Source organism: Melopsittacus undulatus, chromosome 6 (assembly GCF_012275295.1).
Source record: "Melopsittacus undulatus isolate bMelUnd1 chromosome 6, bMelUnd1.mat.Z, whole genome shotgun sequence".
Taxonomy (NCBI): domain Eukaryota; kingdom Metazoa; phylum Chordata; class Aves; order Psittaciformes; family Psittaculidae; genus Melopsittacus; species Melopsittacus undulatus.
In genome coordinates, this window is record NC_047532.1 from 52,184,224 (window position 1) to 52,201,759 (window position 17,536).

General features: G+C 39.8%; 1 protein-coding gene across 2 annotated transcripts in view; it reads left to right on the plus strand.

Annotated features, from left to right (window-relative positions):
• RASAL2 (RAS protein activator like 2) overlaps positions 1-17,536 on the plus strand; it is a 101,622-nt gene that overhangs the window by 37,863 nt on the left and 46,223 nt on the right. For both annotated transcript variants that reach the window (XM_031049945.2, XM_005150195.3), the window contains exon 3: positions 8,785-8,891. In XM_031049945.2, coding sequence (XP_030905805.1) covers positions 8,785-8,891 — 107 coding nt within the window. The remainder of the gene's footprint in view (positions 1-8,784; positions 8,892-17,536) is intronic.

The window sequence follows — 17,536 nt, forward strand, 5'->3', positions numbered from 1 at the left end:
TCAGGAGGGTGACAGCCAATTCAAATATTATTTTTCCCCAGTTTTATTGTCCTCCATCCAGACCACAGGTAGGTACGCGGTATGGCTGTGCTCTTTCAAGTAGATGGAGTTTACATTCTTCTCTCTATTGCAAGAAGTTCCATTACTTAGTGGGTCCAGAAAAGTACGGAATGGTTGAGGAAAGAAAGGGACTCCCATGGAGTCTATTTCAATTTGATATTACTTCATGTGCTGTGGCCTTCTTTGGGAGCATTACACCAGATGTAAACAGGGACAAGAGTACACATGGGCTGGGTGCCAGTGCTGCTCTTCAAGGCACTGCCATTTTTCCCCCTTTACATGTATGCCTCCATTCACGTTTTGCTACAAAACAAGAGATCCTCAAAGTGTCTCCTAAAGTTCACCCCAGAACTCTTTTACTTCTTTTCTCTTAAAGAGATACCAATTCCTATATAGCACCTTAATGCTGAGGCCGTATTTAAGGTTCAGTGAACTTCCTCAGATGTCTACAGTGCATTGGAACTTTTTGTGTCCCTATAAGAATAATAATTATTGCTCAGGGGCAAAATCCTGACATAGTGAGTAAGAGGTACGGAAACTTAGAACAGCCTTCTGGCCCCATTGAGAAGAATAGGGAAGAGATGTTGAGCTTTGGTGCATACAAGATCCAGTCACTTGTGAGAATATCCCAACAACCAGAGCCAAGGATCACATTGTAGAGAATGCCTTGATTTACAGCGCTTTCACGGAGAGTAGAAAGATTGGTTTTGAAAGCTGTGGCTCAAGGCTGTTGTTTAATAATGAGGATAATAAATACTGATGTTATATGTGTAAGTCATAAACCTCTGAACAAATTACAAGTTACCATGCATCAGCTGATCTGTGTTAATTGTCTGTGTGCAATGTCTCTGCAACAAACACAAGGTAATTTGAATTAGCAGGGGCAGTCCAAGATCATTAGGGACTAACAAGGACATCAACATCTCCAGGTTATGTGCAGTAGCTCCCTGTGTCTGCTTTTCTGTTGGCACAGTTGTCCAGGCAATTTGTGTTGCTCTGTGTAGAGTCAACCATTAAAGGAGGCTGTAGAGGCTGGTGTTTAAAAAAAAGTTTAAAAAGGGGCAGTTATTCCAAATTTTATATGGCCATGCGTATGATACAGAGGATATGCTGAACAGTTTATGGATGTGCATCTGTTTCATTTCTGACTCATGTTTGCAGAGCTGGAGGGTTCATTCCTCTGCCTCAAAGTGAATACATCAGTCTAGTAACAGCTGATGTTGTACTCACTAAAGGCCACATACACTTTCCTCAGAACATTCTGCTGAAAGAAATTGTGAAAGTCAGTACTTGAAAGCCAAAAATTATTATCTCCTGTGATATTCTTGCCCTTTCTTCCAGCCTTCTCTATGTATTTATCTGCTTTGCATGTTAGGTCTTGTCTTTCAGACTGTAAAGTCCTTTAGGAATCAATGACTTGGATGCCTTTAAACTGTCATTTAGGTTCCTTGCTATGCACCTTCTGAATGGGGCACTAATTCAAATCACACATTTTTTTATATGCCAGCATGATGCAAGTGTGTAATACCAACCAAATTACCAGTCTGAAGATTAAAAATCTTTGATATTTACCTGGATCATCTTGCAATAATTGTCTGATTGACCCAATCCATAGTAAAGCACAGTATCTTCTTTTAAAATCCCTGCTAATGGACTGGGAGAGGTTTTGATCGTAATTGGTATCTAGCGGTTGTTTGATGATGGAGTTCTATAGCCAGTGAGCTGTGCAGAGTTTCCTTTTTATTTCCTCTTCTAGGCTTGGTAGCTTTTGTGCACTTCAGTATACTGTGACTTGGTTGCATTCTCTCTGATGTATCTTCTTGTGGCTTTTTTTTCCCGGTCTGCTAGTCTTGATAAATATGGAAAAGCTTTCACTGCAAATTTCGGTTTTCTCCGTTAAGTTATACCTTGTAGAATTTCAATAATGTATTTTAGTCAGAACATGAACTTGGATTTCAGGACTTTTACCCTAAGCTTGTTACATAGGCATTTAATTACATTTTTTAACAGTCTGTGAATTGGGCCCAAATGTGAATTCTCCCCAAGTGAGCAAAATGAGAGAGAATGCTTACTCCAAGATTAAACACTAATGTTTTTATTTATTTTTATATGAGGCTTCCTATTTCATTAAGTAATACTCAACTGAAAGATGCTGTTCAGATGTTTCTTCCTCCTTATGCATTTTCTAATGCTTGCTATCTTTCTGCTTTTTATTACCATCTCTAGTTTTGTCAGCTGGTATGTATTTTCAGCAGGGTACAATAAAACATAAGTAATCACTGACTGCACCCAGTGAGATCTCTCTCTCATTAGTGCTGTCACATGAGTACTCTGAAGTAAAGCTAAAGAAACAAATAAGGGAAGTAGTCTCTTCGTCTTAACAGAGTTGTGAATGCCACAATGTTAGCAAACATGTAAGCTGTGGATATATCATAAACTGCATTGGAGAGTGTCGAATTTTTGTACTTGTTGAAATGCTTACTTATTTTAAAGACTTTAAATTGAATACTACTTTTTTAATGGGCTCACACAGTAGTTTATTTAGAATGAAAGGACTTGAATTAGCCCGTCTGAATTTTCCCACTTTCATTCATGCATAAACCATTTTTTATAATGCCGTATATATGTGTTAGGTTTTGTTTCTGGGCTGGTGTTGTCTTTTTAATATATGCGTGTAAGAGGAGATGAAACCATCCGGGTCAAACAAGCACTTTCATCAGCAACTCGCAATGGAAATAGTCAATAAAAATGTAGCAAAGTAGGAAGGCGGTATCTCTGTTTTGGCTTGTTTCCCTGCTTTACAAGCTAAGAGGTTTAGTGTATTGTCTTTGTAAAGTAAGAAAGAAGCTCTGTAGTTCCTGTTGCCCATGAAGCAAATATTGTATCTCTGCTTGTCTCTCTAGTAAACCACTCAACTGGTGGTTACATCTGTGAATAACATCTTCACAAACTAGCTGCCAAGAGCAAACCCATAAGTGCTCCAACTCTTCCAAACTTAGATTTCAGCCCATTATTTAAGTATGTTTGTAAAAGAAATACTAAGTCACATAAAGTCAAGTGCTAAAGTTTTTATTCTGTATTCATTTTGTAGTTAATCCATAAGACTAATTCTCTTTCTGATAGAGCAGAATACAGTGCTGAAGGAGGCCTTTCTAGTCTGTTGCCACATCCCCAGTAGGGTCTCTTCTTGAGAGAACCACTTGTCTTTCCGATTCTTATGAATCTTCAGTAACTAAGGGGGTATTTTTCCAAATCTTTCCCCTTTTATTTTCACCCCCTAGGATTCAGTTATTTATCTGGGGATAAATAACTTAGTATAAATTTATTTTAAAAATAAAGAATTACCTGGAGGCCCATAAAGGGTATCTTACTTAATTTGCATGTCTTATTTTCTTAATGTACTTGTTCCCTCCTGCCACCCCTGAAGGGTTTATCACGCTTTAATAATGTCTTCTTTCAAGTTAAGGCTGCAAACTCTTTGGGGCAGAAATGGTGCCTGTTCAGTACTCAGTCTAGTCTTGCTGCATTCTGGTAAGAGGCCTCTAGGCATTATGACATTTGAAATATATACTAACCTGTCCAGGCAGATGGATTTGTAAAATGGCATAGATAAATGTAAATATTTAGATTATTTGTCCACTGTGGCAACTATTGCTGCATGAGTGCTACCCGGTTTAAAACAACAACAAATTTTGCATAAAAAGGCATGGTATGTGTAGCTTATTGATCCTTCCTTCAGACAAGAGACAAATTGCAGGACTGCTTGATTGTTCAGCTAATGCTCTGACCAGCAGCAATTATCATTCTCTCCTGGGGAGTGCCTAGCTACCTATATAAAGAGGCCCAAAATATTTGGGTGGGGCTTTGTTTTGTTTCAGTTGGTGACATTTTAATGCAAGTGCACCTGAGAGGCAGTCATTGGGAACACTTGGTTCTGGAGAGGTAGTTGGTAGTATTGAACTGGTTTTGTATTTTCCCAAAGCCTGTAATTAATCTAGACTTGAGAGGCAGAATGAATTGATTCTTTTCATGAATCATATTCTCTGTCCCCTGTACCTGTAGACCAAGGTACCATCACCTCAGGATGTGTGCAGAGAAGACAAAAGGAAGTCTCAATCCCTGAATCTTAATATATCTTTTATTTTCTTAACAAGTAGATAAGATACACGAGCAGTCTGCCACTTTCCTAGTAAAGACAATGCAAAGACATCAAATAAAGATATTTGGAGAATTAATTTGAGGATTTTTTTGGAAAAGAAATATTAACTGGGGTTTTGTCAATAGTACAATTACTTTTTTTCCCCAGTGGATGATAGATGTAGCCTTTCAGAGATCCAAATGTTTCTTGCATGTCAGAGCCAATAATCAGTCAGTGCTAAGTCATGTGTTATTATGAACTGCTAAAAGTCACAACTGATAAAATTGAGACTTCGGTTATTGATTGTGACTTTTGATTGATTGATTGATTATTATGAGCTGCTAAAAGTCACAATTTATAAAAGCCTGGTATACAAAACATGACCAGGCTGAGAACTTTATCATAGAAATGTAGGACCTATCAGCCTGGAGCAGATAATCTGATGTGGTTTTATCTGTGACAGAGGCTAGTACCGGCCCCTTCAGAGTAATGACAGATGGGAGTTGTGCTTGCTAATGTGTTTACTTGTTTTTTGCATGTCTGGGTAGGTCTTTATAGTAGGCTTTATAGTCACGTCCTAGACTTCATAAGCACAAACTCATTGTCTGCAGATATTCTTGCTTGTCCTAGGAGAACACAGCCTGGTCTGGAAGATGCCGCAGTCTTGACATGAGTCCACTGAGACTGTGCAGTAGTTTCATTGCATTGCCCTTTGCAAAATCATGGGCACCCCTGTAATCTTTGTTTCCATGACCTTATTTGCTAGTTCAGTAACTGAATTCTGTCCTCTCTAACCCCTGAGGCTGTTTCTTTGTTCCTGATTGGTTTTCTTGCCCTTTTCCAATCCATTTTTAATTCAAAAAGACAGAGAAAGAGTAGCAAGCACTGCCCTGTAAAGCTGAGACGTTTGTTTCATCTTTACTTCTCCCAACCTGAGAAAAAGATCTTCACAGTACAGTACAAATTCCCACAACAAGCAAGAGTTTGGTTTTCAAATGGCCAGAGCAGCCAGCAATAGAAAATTCAGATTGAATCTGAGCACTCCATGCTTACTGGAGGCTATTCAAGCTATGCCGTTGTGGCAGAGACAGTTGCCTTCAAAGGAGAGCAGTCATCACCACTACTCAAGAGTAGTAAGTGGCACCTGCCTTACACAGACCTTCCTTCTGGCCAACAAAACAAGTCTTGGTGTTGCAGAGGGTAGAGAGTGGCGCAATATGCTGTGAAAAGAGACCTACCTTCATTATATCCTTGGGTAGTTCCCTCTTCAGAGGCACCTACCATTGTTGAGCAACTGGCTTGGCTAATTTGTAACTGACTCTTACTATGCTGTGTGTAAATGTTTATTTGTGTAAATATTTGTTTACATAAATATTACTGCCTATCACCAATATATGAGATGATACATTGTAAGTAGCCCACAGGGATCTTTGCTACTCATTTGATGGATTATTTGATTAAGGATGAAAACAGGAAGATCTGCCTGCCTCTTTCCCCCGCCCCCCTTTTCTTCACAGAAATTGAGAGTGGATGAAAAGGATTTCAGATTGTTTATCCATAGAAACAATATGATTTATCTGTAGTGTTGGTCCCTGGGAGTGAGCAATGCAGAAAGCAGTTGTAATTTAATACTAAGCTGATGAGAGGTGCCTTGATTTTTACAGCAGGTGAAGATTATGCAGGAGTAGCCTCTAGCATTACTTGTGAGCAGGGGAGGGAACTGTCTATTTTTTTTGCCTGGTAGTAGTGACAGCATAGATTTTTATTTTTACACGACTCAGCAGAACTACTGTTCTACAGGCATCATAGCAGGTTGCTTTAGCTTTTGATTTCCAGTTAACATATCTTGACAGTTTTGCTATATCTAGGCCTTCATTTTCCTGGGGACTGAGCATGTTGTTTGCTCTTGGGTTTTTTTGCAATGAGAAGAGAGGGAAGGGTAGGTAGTTTTAGTTCATTGTGGGCACCTTTTGAATATTTCATTTTTCCTGCCCCAACTGATACGCTTCTGTGATGGTCTGAGAATGGTAGAAAACTCATTTTGCTGATGTAAATCAGTACTGATATAAAATAAGTTGGTGATTTATTTGCAGAGACCTGAATTGCTGCTGGGGGGATGTGGGGGGATGAGCGAAGGCAAGGAGAGCCAAGCACGTTCTTTGTTGTAGCTTTTCAACTCTGTTTGGTGTAAACTTAACTTTTTCCTAAACTGCCCCTCCTGCAGAACCTATTGATGAAAAGAGTGGGGAATTCAAGATCCTGTTTTCATTTATGACTCAGCAAAGTTAACAGACTGTGTTAAATTACTGAAGCAGCTTTGATGTGATTTCCTGTGTGAGAAGTGGAGAAAGCCAAACCTATTAACGTTGCACATTACTATTCAATGTAAAATAAAAGGTGCTTGCTTTAGTCCCCAGTTTCAAGTGAATATATTACTCCCATTTGCTTTCATTGCAGTTACAGTGAGAACAGCACAAGCAATCATTTAAATCCTACTTAATAGAGCTCTCTTTGGGAGAGCAGTACTTACAGGTGCTGCAGAAAATAAGTTTCCTTTCACCGAGGCAGGGGGAAGAGGCTGGCGGTATAAAAGAGTGCAATGAGATAAAACTTGCAACTTCTGCAAAGGTTCCTGAGACAGTAGCACTGACCGTTACTCAAAACCCTTGGCCTAGCACTGGCCCTGCTCCAAGCACTTTGTTCTCTAAAGGTGCCCTGACAGGGACTTACCCTCCATGGCTAGAACAGGCGATGCCTCCTTAGCTGGAAGAAAAAGAGCCTGATCCTACTCATCAGCTGAAGGAGAAATCTCCCCAGAAGTGGTATTGCTCTATCACAGTAATTGCAAGCTTCGACAGACCATGATTTACTTCGTTGGAGAGAGTAGGGCTTGTGCATTGTCCTCATGGTTGGCAGTGAGCGGCTGTGCCCTGCCCATTTTTTAGGGGTAGCTACACTGTGTGTGAGACTTTGATTGCCCAGTTCAGGAGGCTGTTCTGTCTCTTAGCAGTTCTTTCCCATTAGTGGTTACAAGCAGCTCAAGAGGCTGAATATTAGCCGTTTGGTTTTTTAAAAGATATATTTCCACAGTATGACACACTATCACTGCAGAGTCCAGATTTCTTAGCTCTCACTCAGTATGCTCCATTTTGTCGTTCTTCAAGCATCCATGGGAGATACGTATTGTAACTGGTGAAATCAAAATCCGGTATGCAGACATCACAAGTAATGTTATCCCTGAAGAAGCCTTTTCTCTTTTTTTTTCCCCTTGGTTATTTTGAAGGAAACACTGCTCTCGTGGCACCAGCTGGCTGTCTATCTCTGTAAACCTTTTTTTGCTGCTCTGAATCAGGATATACAGTGAAATTTTCTGTAGCGGAGGGAAGCCGGCAGTTGGGCGTCTGTTAATAGCCTGAAAGTAACTAATGAGGATGTGCAGTCGGAGCGATTGATTGAATAGCTGCAGTCCTGTGTGTTTCTTTTTCGCTTGCTCGCTTGCTCCCTGCAAGCTGTGGGAAGGGAGGGGGAACAGAGAGACCCGGCTTTCTCTTAAGTGGAAGTAGCACGGATCCCCAGGGCCAGGCAGCCAGAAATGGAAGTTTAAGCTGCATCTGTCTCTTGAAAGGAAAACGGCAGGAGTAAAAATGTCACTGTCTGGAGTCACGGCTTACTCCTTTTCTTTAAGATTCAGAAGATAACAATGGACTTTCTGCTAGGAAGTGATTTTTTTCTCTCCCTATGTTGGGGGATGTTTTGTGAAGCTGGATTCCTTTAAGTCTGGCAATTGAGCTGGAGATGGGCAGCAGTTGTGATAAAGGTATCTGTATGTACATGTATCTAGCTATATATATATAAATATATATATGTACAGTATGTGTGTGTTTGTGTAGAGATTGTGTGTATACTTCATTATGCTGCTATTCTAGTATTTATATGAGAAAAAGATATGTGTGTCTTTTATTAATATTTGTGCTCATCAGATCAGCCTGCATGGATTTAAGATGCCAAAGTCGTATCTTAGTAAGGTCATATTGCCAGTATGAGAAGTTGACCTATTTTTTTTATCTGCAGAGATATATATGTCATATAACCCAGGCAGTTATGAGCCTTCTGCTGGTTGCATGGTTTGAGCAAGTTGTGGGATCATAGAAGACCGAACTTTGACCTTTGTAAAATTGTGTTCAGCTGTGACTAAAATTGAGCTTCCTTGTGTTTTGATTTTAGTTATCTGTTAGTTACTGCACTGCTTATGTAAAAAAAAATAAAAAAGGCAAAAGAAAAAGTTCTCTGAATACAATCCCACAAACAGTAATAGAACACTAGATATGTTTCGGTATTATCTTTACCAGCATTTATTTTAATCACCTATTGCCTACAGTCAAGTCAGATTCACAACTTTGAATTTGTCTGTGGAAATGCCATTGTAATTTAGTAAGTAAATAGTACATAGAGAAATAGGTGAGCGTAATTTAGCAGTTTAGTAATGCTCTTGAAACTTTGCTGAGGCGTCTGTACTGTACAGCATAAAACCTGATTATTCCCCACCCCCAAACACCCATTCACCTTCTTTTTCTTCTCTTCCTCAGAGGTCCCAGCAGAGAGATCTCCTCGCAGACGGAGCATCTCCGGGACCAGCACCTCTGAGAAAACCAACTCCATGGATGCTTCGAATACTTCCCCTTTCAAAGTGCCAGTAAGTGTGCCTTTCCTGCAAAGGAAGAATTTTTCTCATTGAATAGGAGGAGGAGATTAAAATATCAGTGTACAGCTGAGCTTGGGGGGGGAGGGGGGGGGGAGAGGGAGGATGGAATGGGGGAAGAAAAGTAAAAAAAGAGTATGTTTCCAGTTGACCAAGAGGTATTGCTATCAATTGTCATGTATTATCAATGAGATTTCTGATAGATATGTAACTTGCTTATTTTCATCGCTTTGATCTAAAGTTGCAAATAGTGAAACTTCAATGTTAATGTGGGCAGTGACCTATATAAATATTTTTGAAGTTTTCACCAGGGATTGTATTATATATTCAATTTTGACTAGGAAAAATCTTCCTTTAGTTTGGTGATAGCATGCTGGTTTTCCCTCATGCTGATGAGGTACATTGAAATGACTTTATAGTTTATTCAGAAGCTGGTGGAAATTCTGCAGGTGTGTTAATTGCTCTTTAGGTCTTCAGATTTTGGTGCGAGTTTGGCCATGAGTGTGCATGACACTTTTTCAGTTAGAGTCTAAATTTTCTTCCTTGTGTCAGTCTTTGCTCAGTATATTCAAGAGCACAAAGTCCTTTCTATTATTGGACTGAGGGCAAATGTTTCATGTTGAAGTAAAGTGCCCAGTAGTTTTTCAACAATATTTGTTTGTGTTTCAAAATACCTAATTTCAATATTCCAAATATCTTTATACCTCTATTTTTGGCAAGTAATCTGCCTGCTTTAAAACCTGGGGAAAACCAGGAGAATTATCCAGTGAACATTGGCATTTTTTGTATATTTTTCTATGGACATTTCGGTACCTTAGTGTATGTGTTCTTGCTTTGCTTTAGATAGCACTCAACTCTTTTAAGCCCACTTCCTTCCTCACTTTGGATACAAATGTGTGTGAATATTGTTTTTTTTATTAAATCCTATATTGTGCATTTTAAAAGTGCAATTTAAAAACAGACAAGGATTTCATAAGAGCCATCAGAATTATAAAAGGATTAAGGTTGGTCAGAGTGTACAGGATAAATGGTGTTTAAAGCAACCTGTCATGATTTATTGGAACTGAAAAAGGGACCAAGGAAGCAGTGACTATACTGGGTTTCCAGTAGTCATTCCCTTTTCAGAGTCATAGAATAATATATATTGGAAGGAACCTCTGGAAATTTCTGATGTATCCTCCTCTTCAGAGCTGGACCAACTTATATCAGGTTGCTCAGGGCATTCTCCAGTCAGGTGTTGAAAACCTCCATGTATGCAGATTGCACAGCCTTGCTGGATGACCTCTTCTGATGTTTGACTAACCTCATTGTGAAGAATATTTCTTTTGTAAAGGCTTTCTTGTCAGAACAAACTTGAACTTCTAATGTCTATTGAAAGACCGTGAATCACATTTTCCTCTAGTTCAAAAAATATCTGAAGTAGCAGTTAAAGCAAAATATATTGCTGAGTCTTGAGAAGAGAAAGCTCTGAGGGAAATTTTAGCAATGTGTATAAATACCTGATGGAAGGGAATAAAGACGACAGAGCCAGGGTATTTGGATGGAGGCTGTGAGCACAAATTGAAATAGAAGACATTCCACTTAAACATAAGAAAAACCTGTTTTCACTGTGAGGGTAGTCAAGCACTGGAACAGGTTGCCTGGAGAAGCTGTGGAGTACCCATCCTTGGAGATATAATTAGAATCAGACTAGACACTTTCCTAAACATCTTGCTCTAATCATCTTGGTTTGAGTAGAGCTGTTCAGACTAGATAATCTCCAGAGGTGCCTACCCACCTTACCTGTTCTGTGAATCTATGAACTGTTCTCTGTCACTTCAATTACCTGTTTTCTGGGTGGTCCTTAGAGCAGGGGGGAAGAAGGGTCTTGGTCTGGTTGCATGTGAAGCCATCGCAAGAATATTCTGTTATGTAAAGTTCCAAGATTATGGTGAGCCCATAGTCCACACAGTTCCAGGAGGGTTTCTGAAATCTAAGAGCCTTCAAGTCCTAGCTATTCTCTTGTTCGTTTATAAGAAATTCTCTGTCTTGTCCTCATCTGTAAGTAATTGCCCTTGCCTTTAGATGTATGCATGCGCTGTCATAGTCTTTGCCTAGTGACTGCAAGCTATGTATCAGAAGTGTTTGATTACTGTCTGTTTATTTTATATGCCTTATTTTTTTTGTTCCTCACTTTTGTACAGTTTTTAGAACATTGATACTACCTTTTCAGCTATGTTTTAATGCTAATTCTATTTTTTCTCTAATGCTTCTTAGCTCCTGCTCCCTTTCACAACAAGAATTTTGCAGAATGTTTCTCATTTCCCCTGGCAGTGTGTTGTGCTTTTAGGACTCTGGCAAATAGGCTCAGGAAGCAGCATGCCTTTCTTGGGCATGAACCAGGAAAAAAAAACCCACAAAAAAACAAAACCAAACCAAAACTAGAAGGTATTTGTGCCACATGTAGCTGGTATTATGCTTCTTTGTCTGCCTGGCCACCTGTATACCCAGGAGCATAATGCACCCTACTGTCTTTCTCACAGGGACAAGCTTCTGGCATTGTAGATTTTGCTGTGAATAAAACATTTATATGCTGTTACTCCTTAGCAGGTTGCAGTGCAGGTGGGGGCTGATATCACCCTGTTTTAAAACATGCCAGCTTCTGATCTGTTTAAGAGAGTAAGCTGCAATTAAAAGTCCGATTGCTTAAGAATACAGATGAGCTCAAGCCAAAACTACTGGAATAAAATACACTATTAACTTTGTGGATGGGCACACATCAAATAGGTGGATGATAAGATGGGGAGGAATCATGTTTCTTCCTTTGATTTATATTAAGAATTTCCCAGCTCTCAGAAATAGGTAAGATGACTTGAGCACCTCATGAAAGTCTCAGATCAGTGGTCTGAGAAAGGCTTTAAGTGAAGAATGTAAGGGGTGCCTATAATGACTTTGAATTTGTGTGTGTGAGGTCATCTTTAAATTATTCTACATCTAAAGGAGAGAAATAATAAAAGAACTTGAGAGGTTTTTTTTCCCAAACATGAACACCTACTGTATAGGTTGGAGGGCTATGGGCAGCTGTTGTGTAGTGCTGTCTCAGTTATTCTTTCTTTGGCCCTGACTCTGTGCCATATCTTCTACTCACTGCTTGGATTTTTCTAACAGAAAGCAGTTTAAGGCAGGGGACAGATTAACCTTTTTCCATACTGATGGAAAATTATGCTGAGACTTTCATAATAAGTTGCTTTTACAGCTATTTAAGTTTGCCTCTCAGAAAAGCTATTTAAAAGCTGTCTTCTCAATAGGACGGTGGCTTCCAGCATGTTCTGTGCAGTTGTTTTTTTTTTCTTTCGAACACCAGGCAGTGGTACTCACTCAGAACAAGGCATCTGTTTTTTTAATACTGCTAATTGGCATTTGTTTAGCATCTGGAATTTTGATTCATAACAGCATAATGGCCTTAAGCAAACGTTTCCTTGACATTTTTTAAGTAGTCTTTTCAGGGGCAGTGGTCAGTAAAGGATTTATTTTAAGGAGCTAACATGTAAAGTGCAGGAAATTTGCCTTCCTACCTCCCGCATGTGCACTGAAGGAAAAGACATATGTTCAAATTTACTGTTGTGTGAAAAGTAGAATTTCAGTAGCTGCAAACATACTCTTTATCAAGACTAACCACTACATGGACCACCATGTGCAATATGTTTGTTCCGGTTGTGTCCAAACCAAAGGGAATAAAGTGGATTTTTCTAATGCAGACACTGCACAGCACAAGGCATACATACGAGATTAGAGCTCTTGGTGCTTGTCTTTTCTTTTTTTGCTCCCCATTTCCCCAAAAATTCTTGCCTGCACTTACAACAACTAAGTTCAGTTTATTAATTGCCATTTGACAATTTCCAAGTGTATCTGGGAGGAATATTGAGCAGTAATAGAAGGGCGTGAAAGGTAGGAAAATTGAGCTGAGGAAGTATGTAAGTGTGTCTTCTCACATACAGATAGATCTGTGCTGTTTATAGATAGTACATATAGGAAAAGTAATTTTTAATAATGAATATTATTTGACTGAACAAATAGGAAAGCAGACGGAACTGGCTAGAAGTAGGCATTGTGACGCATAGGTGGGCGAGAAACCAGCTTTTCCCTTCCCACACACACTATGTCCTGGCAGAGTGTCTCAATCTCAGTGCATCCCGTTCCCTACTGTTGCACTGTTGAGCCCTGGTAGCACTGTGGCAACCTACCATATTTTCTCATTGCTCTGCCACTGGAATTCAGGGACCAGTGTAAATATGTGATTATCAAGACCTTAAAATCTCCTGCAGTGGCAGGAACGAGAGGAACTGCTAAATCACCCTTCATACTTGTGTTGCGCCCTCCAACTTTTGCTTCTTTGGGGTAGGGTTGTTAGTGAGTCGTTATTACAAATGATATATGATTCATGCATGTCTGCTGGCTATTAGAAAAAAAAGATGAGAAAGAGACAAGGAAACAAGTGCAAATGAGATAGCAATGCCAGAACACAATCTTTGAAGTAAATAAAATACTTTTTATAGGAACCCCATGTGTGTATGATGGGAAGACTGATACATACAGATTGCCTTCCTTGGTTTGCTTCTAGTCAAGGGTATAATCAGATCTATAGAAATACTGTCTGCCTATTTGCTTTTTTAAGAGTACTGCTAAATGGAACACAAGACAATGCAGTCAGCCTAAGTGAAGGTCAAAGCTTGATGAGATCTCGTGGCTGCCCAGCCTCATCTTTTAGGCAGTCAGCAAGATTGTTACTTCTCCAGAGCACTGCTCTGCTACGGTCATGCTGCCAGGTTAGGACAAGTCTGATCTTTCCAGCCATGTGAGCTGATGGCATACAAGTATATATTCTTAATTCTGCATCAGCACCAATGCAGAAACAGAAGTGTTGATTTACATTAGTGTGAGGCATCGTGGCACCCTTCGTGAAAAACTGCCTGTGCTCAAATCCATTAATGTAAGATTTACATTTTTTCCTTACATTTGCCATTTATTTCTTACTGTAACATGTTTGTTTGCTTTAATTTTTTTATCATTTGCCTGTGATGTGATGGCTTAGGTATGCTGGCTGTTATTGCACGGATTTTGTGTCAGAAGGCATAAATGGGTGATTGGCTGTCACTAGGATGCTCCCTAAATTCTCATCTCTATCTTTATTCTGGGGTAATATTGTTCACAGGCTGTATAAAGTTCACACTGTCTTTCTGCCAAAGCAGATTTGCTCATTACATCAAATTCTACCGTCAAGTCAGATGATGCATATATCCAGTCTGTGACACTGTCTGGTGGACCTCAACAGCAGGAACATTTTTCTAATGTTTGGTGTAAGCCTGGCTTTACCTAATTCCCCTGAAATTAATATAGGGAAGCTAGGAATATATATAGCTTTGAACACTGATCACATTCCAGTCATCCTTGGTTTAACAGTATTTAAATGTGTACCGACTTGTGCTATTTTTCACCTCCAAATCATGGCTTAGTCAAGGTATGCCGAGTTTAATTAATGCATTCTCTGCAAATCAGTCCTTCTGGCCCTTTTATCACTTTTCGTGCTCATCTGTTTTTAATTCCCTTCAATTGACTCTCCAAGTTCTGGTACTAAAGTTCACAGGAATGTGTGTTATCAAGTTTCTAATTGCTCACAACCCTTTGTGTTATTTCTCTGTCCTCCCTGGCCCTCACTTCACCTTCTAATTTAATGTAGCTCAGTGTAATTAATGTGCTGTTTAACTTTTCTTCCAGATCATTAACAAAGATGTTAAAAAGAAGCAGTCATGCCATTATTCCCACCACATCCCATTGGACCCTTTGTTCTACCTGGATACCTTATCACTTGTCATAATTACTCTTTTTAGATATTCTTGCAGCCAGTTTTCAGGTTTGTGTTACTAGTTTTGACAAAGCTAATTTCCATTAATTTTTCTAATTAGTATGCATGTTGTATTATCAGAAGGTGTTCTTAAATGTTGGGCTGCTTACTGGCTGTGTGCCACAGGACTAGGGAGCCAGGGTCACAAAAGTTATTGCTTTCTTCCTGATGCAAGAGAGACAAAAATGCAGTTACTTGAATCATGGTGAGGTAGCTGGAGGCCATCATTTCTCCACATACTTCACTTGCTGCAGCCAATAACTGTAATTTAATTAAACACCCTGATAGACTCAGGTGAACTGTTTCATATGATATTTATTGTTTATCACCATTGCATTGTTGTTCTCTAGACAGGCTTATGACCTTTATTCTTTAATTCCTGAAGATGGGCTTTTAGGATGCCCTTTCATTATATTAGTGCCTGCTGTGAACAGCTTCCATACTGTGGCTTTGCTCCCAGTTGTGTCCATGCTAAACACCTTGCTGAATTGGGATCTGAAAAGCTGATGTAGCTCTCCCCAGCTATCTGGTAGCTCTTGTTCATTAATTTTTTTACTAAGACACCCAGTGACCTAGAAATTTTATTATAGAATCATAGAATAGTTAGGGTTGGAAAGGACCTTGAGATCATTTAGTTGCAGCCCCACTACCTTGGGCAGGGACACCTCACCCTCGACACCATGTTGCCCAAGGCTCCATCCAACCTGGCCTTGAACACTGCCAGGGATGGAGCATTTTCCACTTCATTGGGGAACCCATTCCAATACCTCACCACCCTCACAGTAAAGCACTTCTTCCTTATATGTAACCTAAACTTCCCCTGTTTAAGTTTTAACCCGTTACCCCTTGTCCTGTCACTACAGTCCCTAATGAATAGTCCCTCCCCAGCATCCTTGTAGGCCCCCTTCAGATACTGGAAGGCTGCTATGAGGTCTCCACGCAGCCTTCTCTTCTCCAGGATGAACAGCCCCAACTTTCTCAGCCTGTCTTCGTATGGGAGGTGCTCCAGTCCCTGATCATCCTCGTGGCCCTCCTCTGGACTTGTTCCAACACTTCCATGTCCTTTTTATGTTGAGGACACCAGAACTGCACCTCCAAGGGAGGTCTCACAAGAGCAGAGTAGGGGGGCAGGGTCATCTCCTTTGACCAGGTCACTTCACATCACGCTCCTTTTGATTCAGCCCAGGATACGGTTGGCTTTCTGGGCTGCAAGCACACACTGCAGCTGGCTCATGTTCATTTTCTCATCGACCAACACCCCCAAGTCCTTCTCTACAGGGTTGCTCTGAATCTCTTCTCTGCCCAACCTGTAGCTGTGCTTGGGATTGCTCCGAGGCAGTTGTTGGACCTTGTACTGTGCTTTGTTGAACTTCATGAGGTTGGCACTGGCCCACCTCTGAACATGTCAAGGTCCCTCTGGTTGACATTCCTTCCCTCCAGCTTATCAACTGAACCACACAGCTTGCGGTTGTCAGCAGCCATTATTCCTTCAGTACTTTTGTCTGCACGTCACACAGAGCACATGCAATCTTATGATACATTTTATTAATGAATGCATTATCAATGTATCCCTCTTGTCGTATCCTCTCCTTTTCCTTGGTTTTCTTATTACTGTTTTTCAAGCTGTTCATCCTATTCTGCATCCCTCCTGTGGCTGTAGACAAATCTTCATTGGAAAGTTGAGATTATTTTCTGGCCAAATCTGCAGTGCTGTCCCATCAGGGGAAAAATATCTTCCTGATCCTTGCTGTTGATCAGCTTGTGTCCTGAAGCATGATAATTGCTCACTCCTGTTATTTTTAAACCTGACTAATGCAGCTACATATGTTATTCTTCCTTATATAAACACATAATCCTTTTTTAATCTTGCTGAAAAAAATTGTCTGTATAATATCTTGTGATAGAGAATTCTACAGACTGATTTATATATAGCATTTAGAAAAGGTCTCCTGACAATCAGTTAAATGTGCTGCCTCTCATGTAAAATTGTCCCTTGACTTTCTTATGTAACAGGGTGCATGAGGAGCTTAGTTAATTTCCATTCTATTTGTTTTATACATCCATATAATCTCTTCTTGCTTTTGTTTCTAAAACAAATAGTTCATCTTTTAAAAATATCATTTGTAAATCCCCCTCTTCTCTGCACTTAATCAGTTTATACTTCTGGAGTTTAGTTTTATTCTAGTTTTCTTGCTGAGATGAGATCTGAAAAGAGTGGTGCATTACTGTGACAGCTATAGCAGATTTACATAATACTACTTTACTTTTGTTGTGCTTTATCCTTTGTTTATACATTCAGACATGGTTTTTTATTGTTTTCTGCCTGTACACTAACCGCCTCTTCAGTGACACACATTGCCAGGCTTTTGAGAGGAGTTGATGGTGAAATTTGACTGTCTGTCACTGTCTTCTTCTTTATATTATCACCAAGGTGTACATATAGTTGTTTTCAGCTGCTTTTATACCACATGAGTGGTGAGAGCCTTTTCAAAGGTAGTTGTTGCTAATATTTTAATAATTAATGTTACTGGGTTGGTAGACAAACTTTTCCCTAATATTGGCATTTTGCTGTTGTCCTACAGGGGATAGAAACCATGTTTGCTCCTAATTCCTGGAATATCCTGCTAGGTATATCTTTCCATTTTACAACCTGGCTATCTCCCCCTGCTTCTTCGCTTACCATAACTTTACAGTGTTACTGGCACAGCGGAGCATTGTCACATGGATATGTTTCTTTGTTTTGTTTTCTCTTTGATAG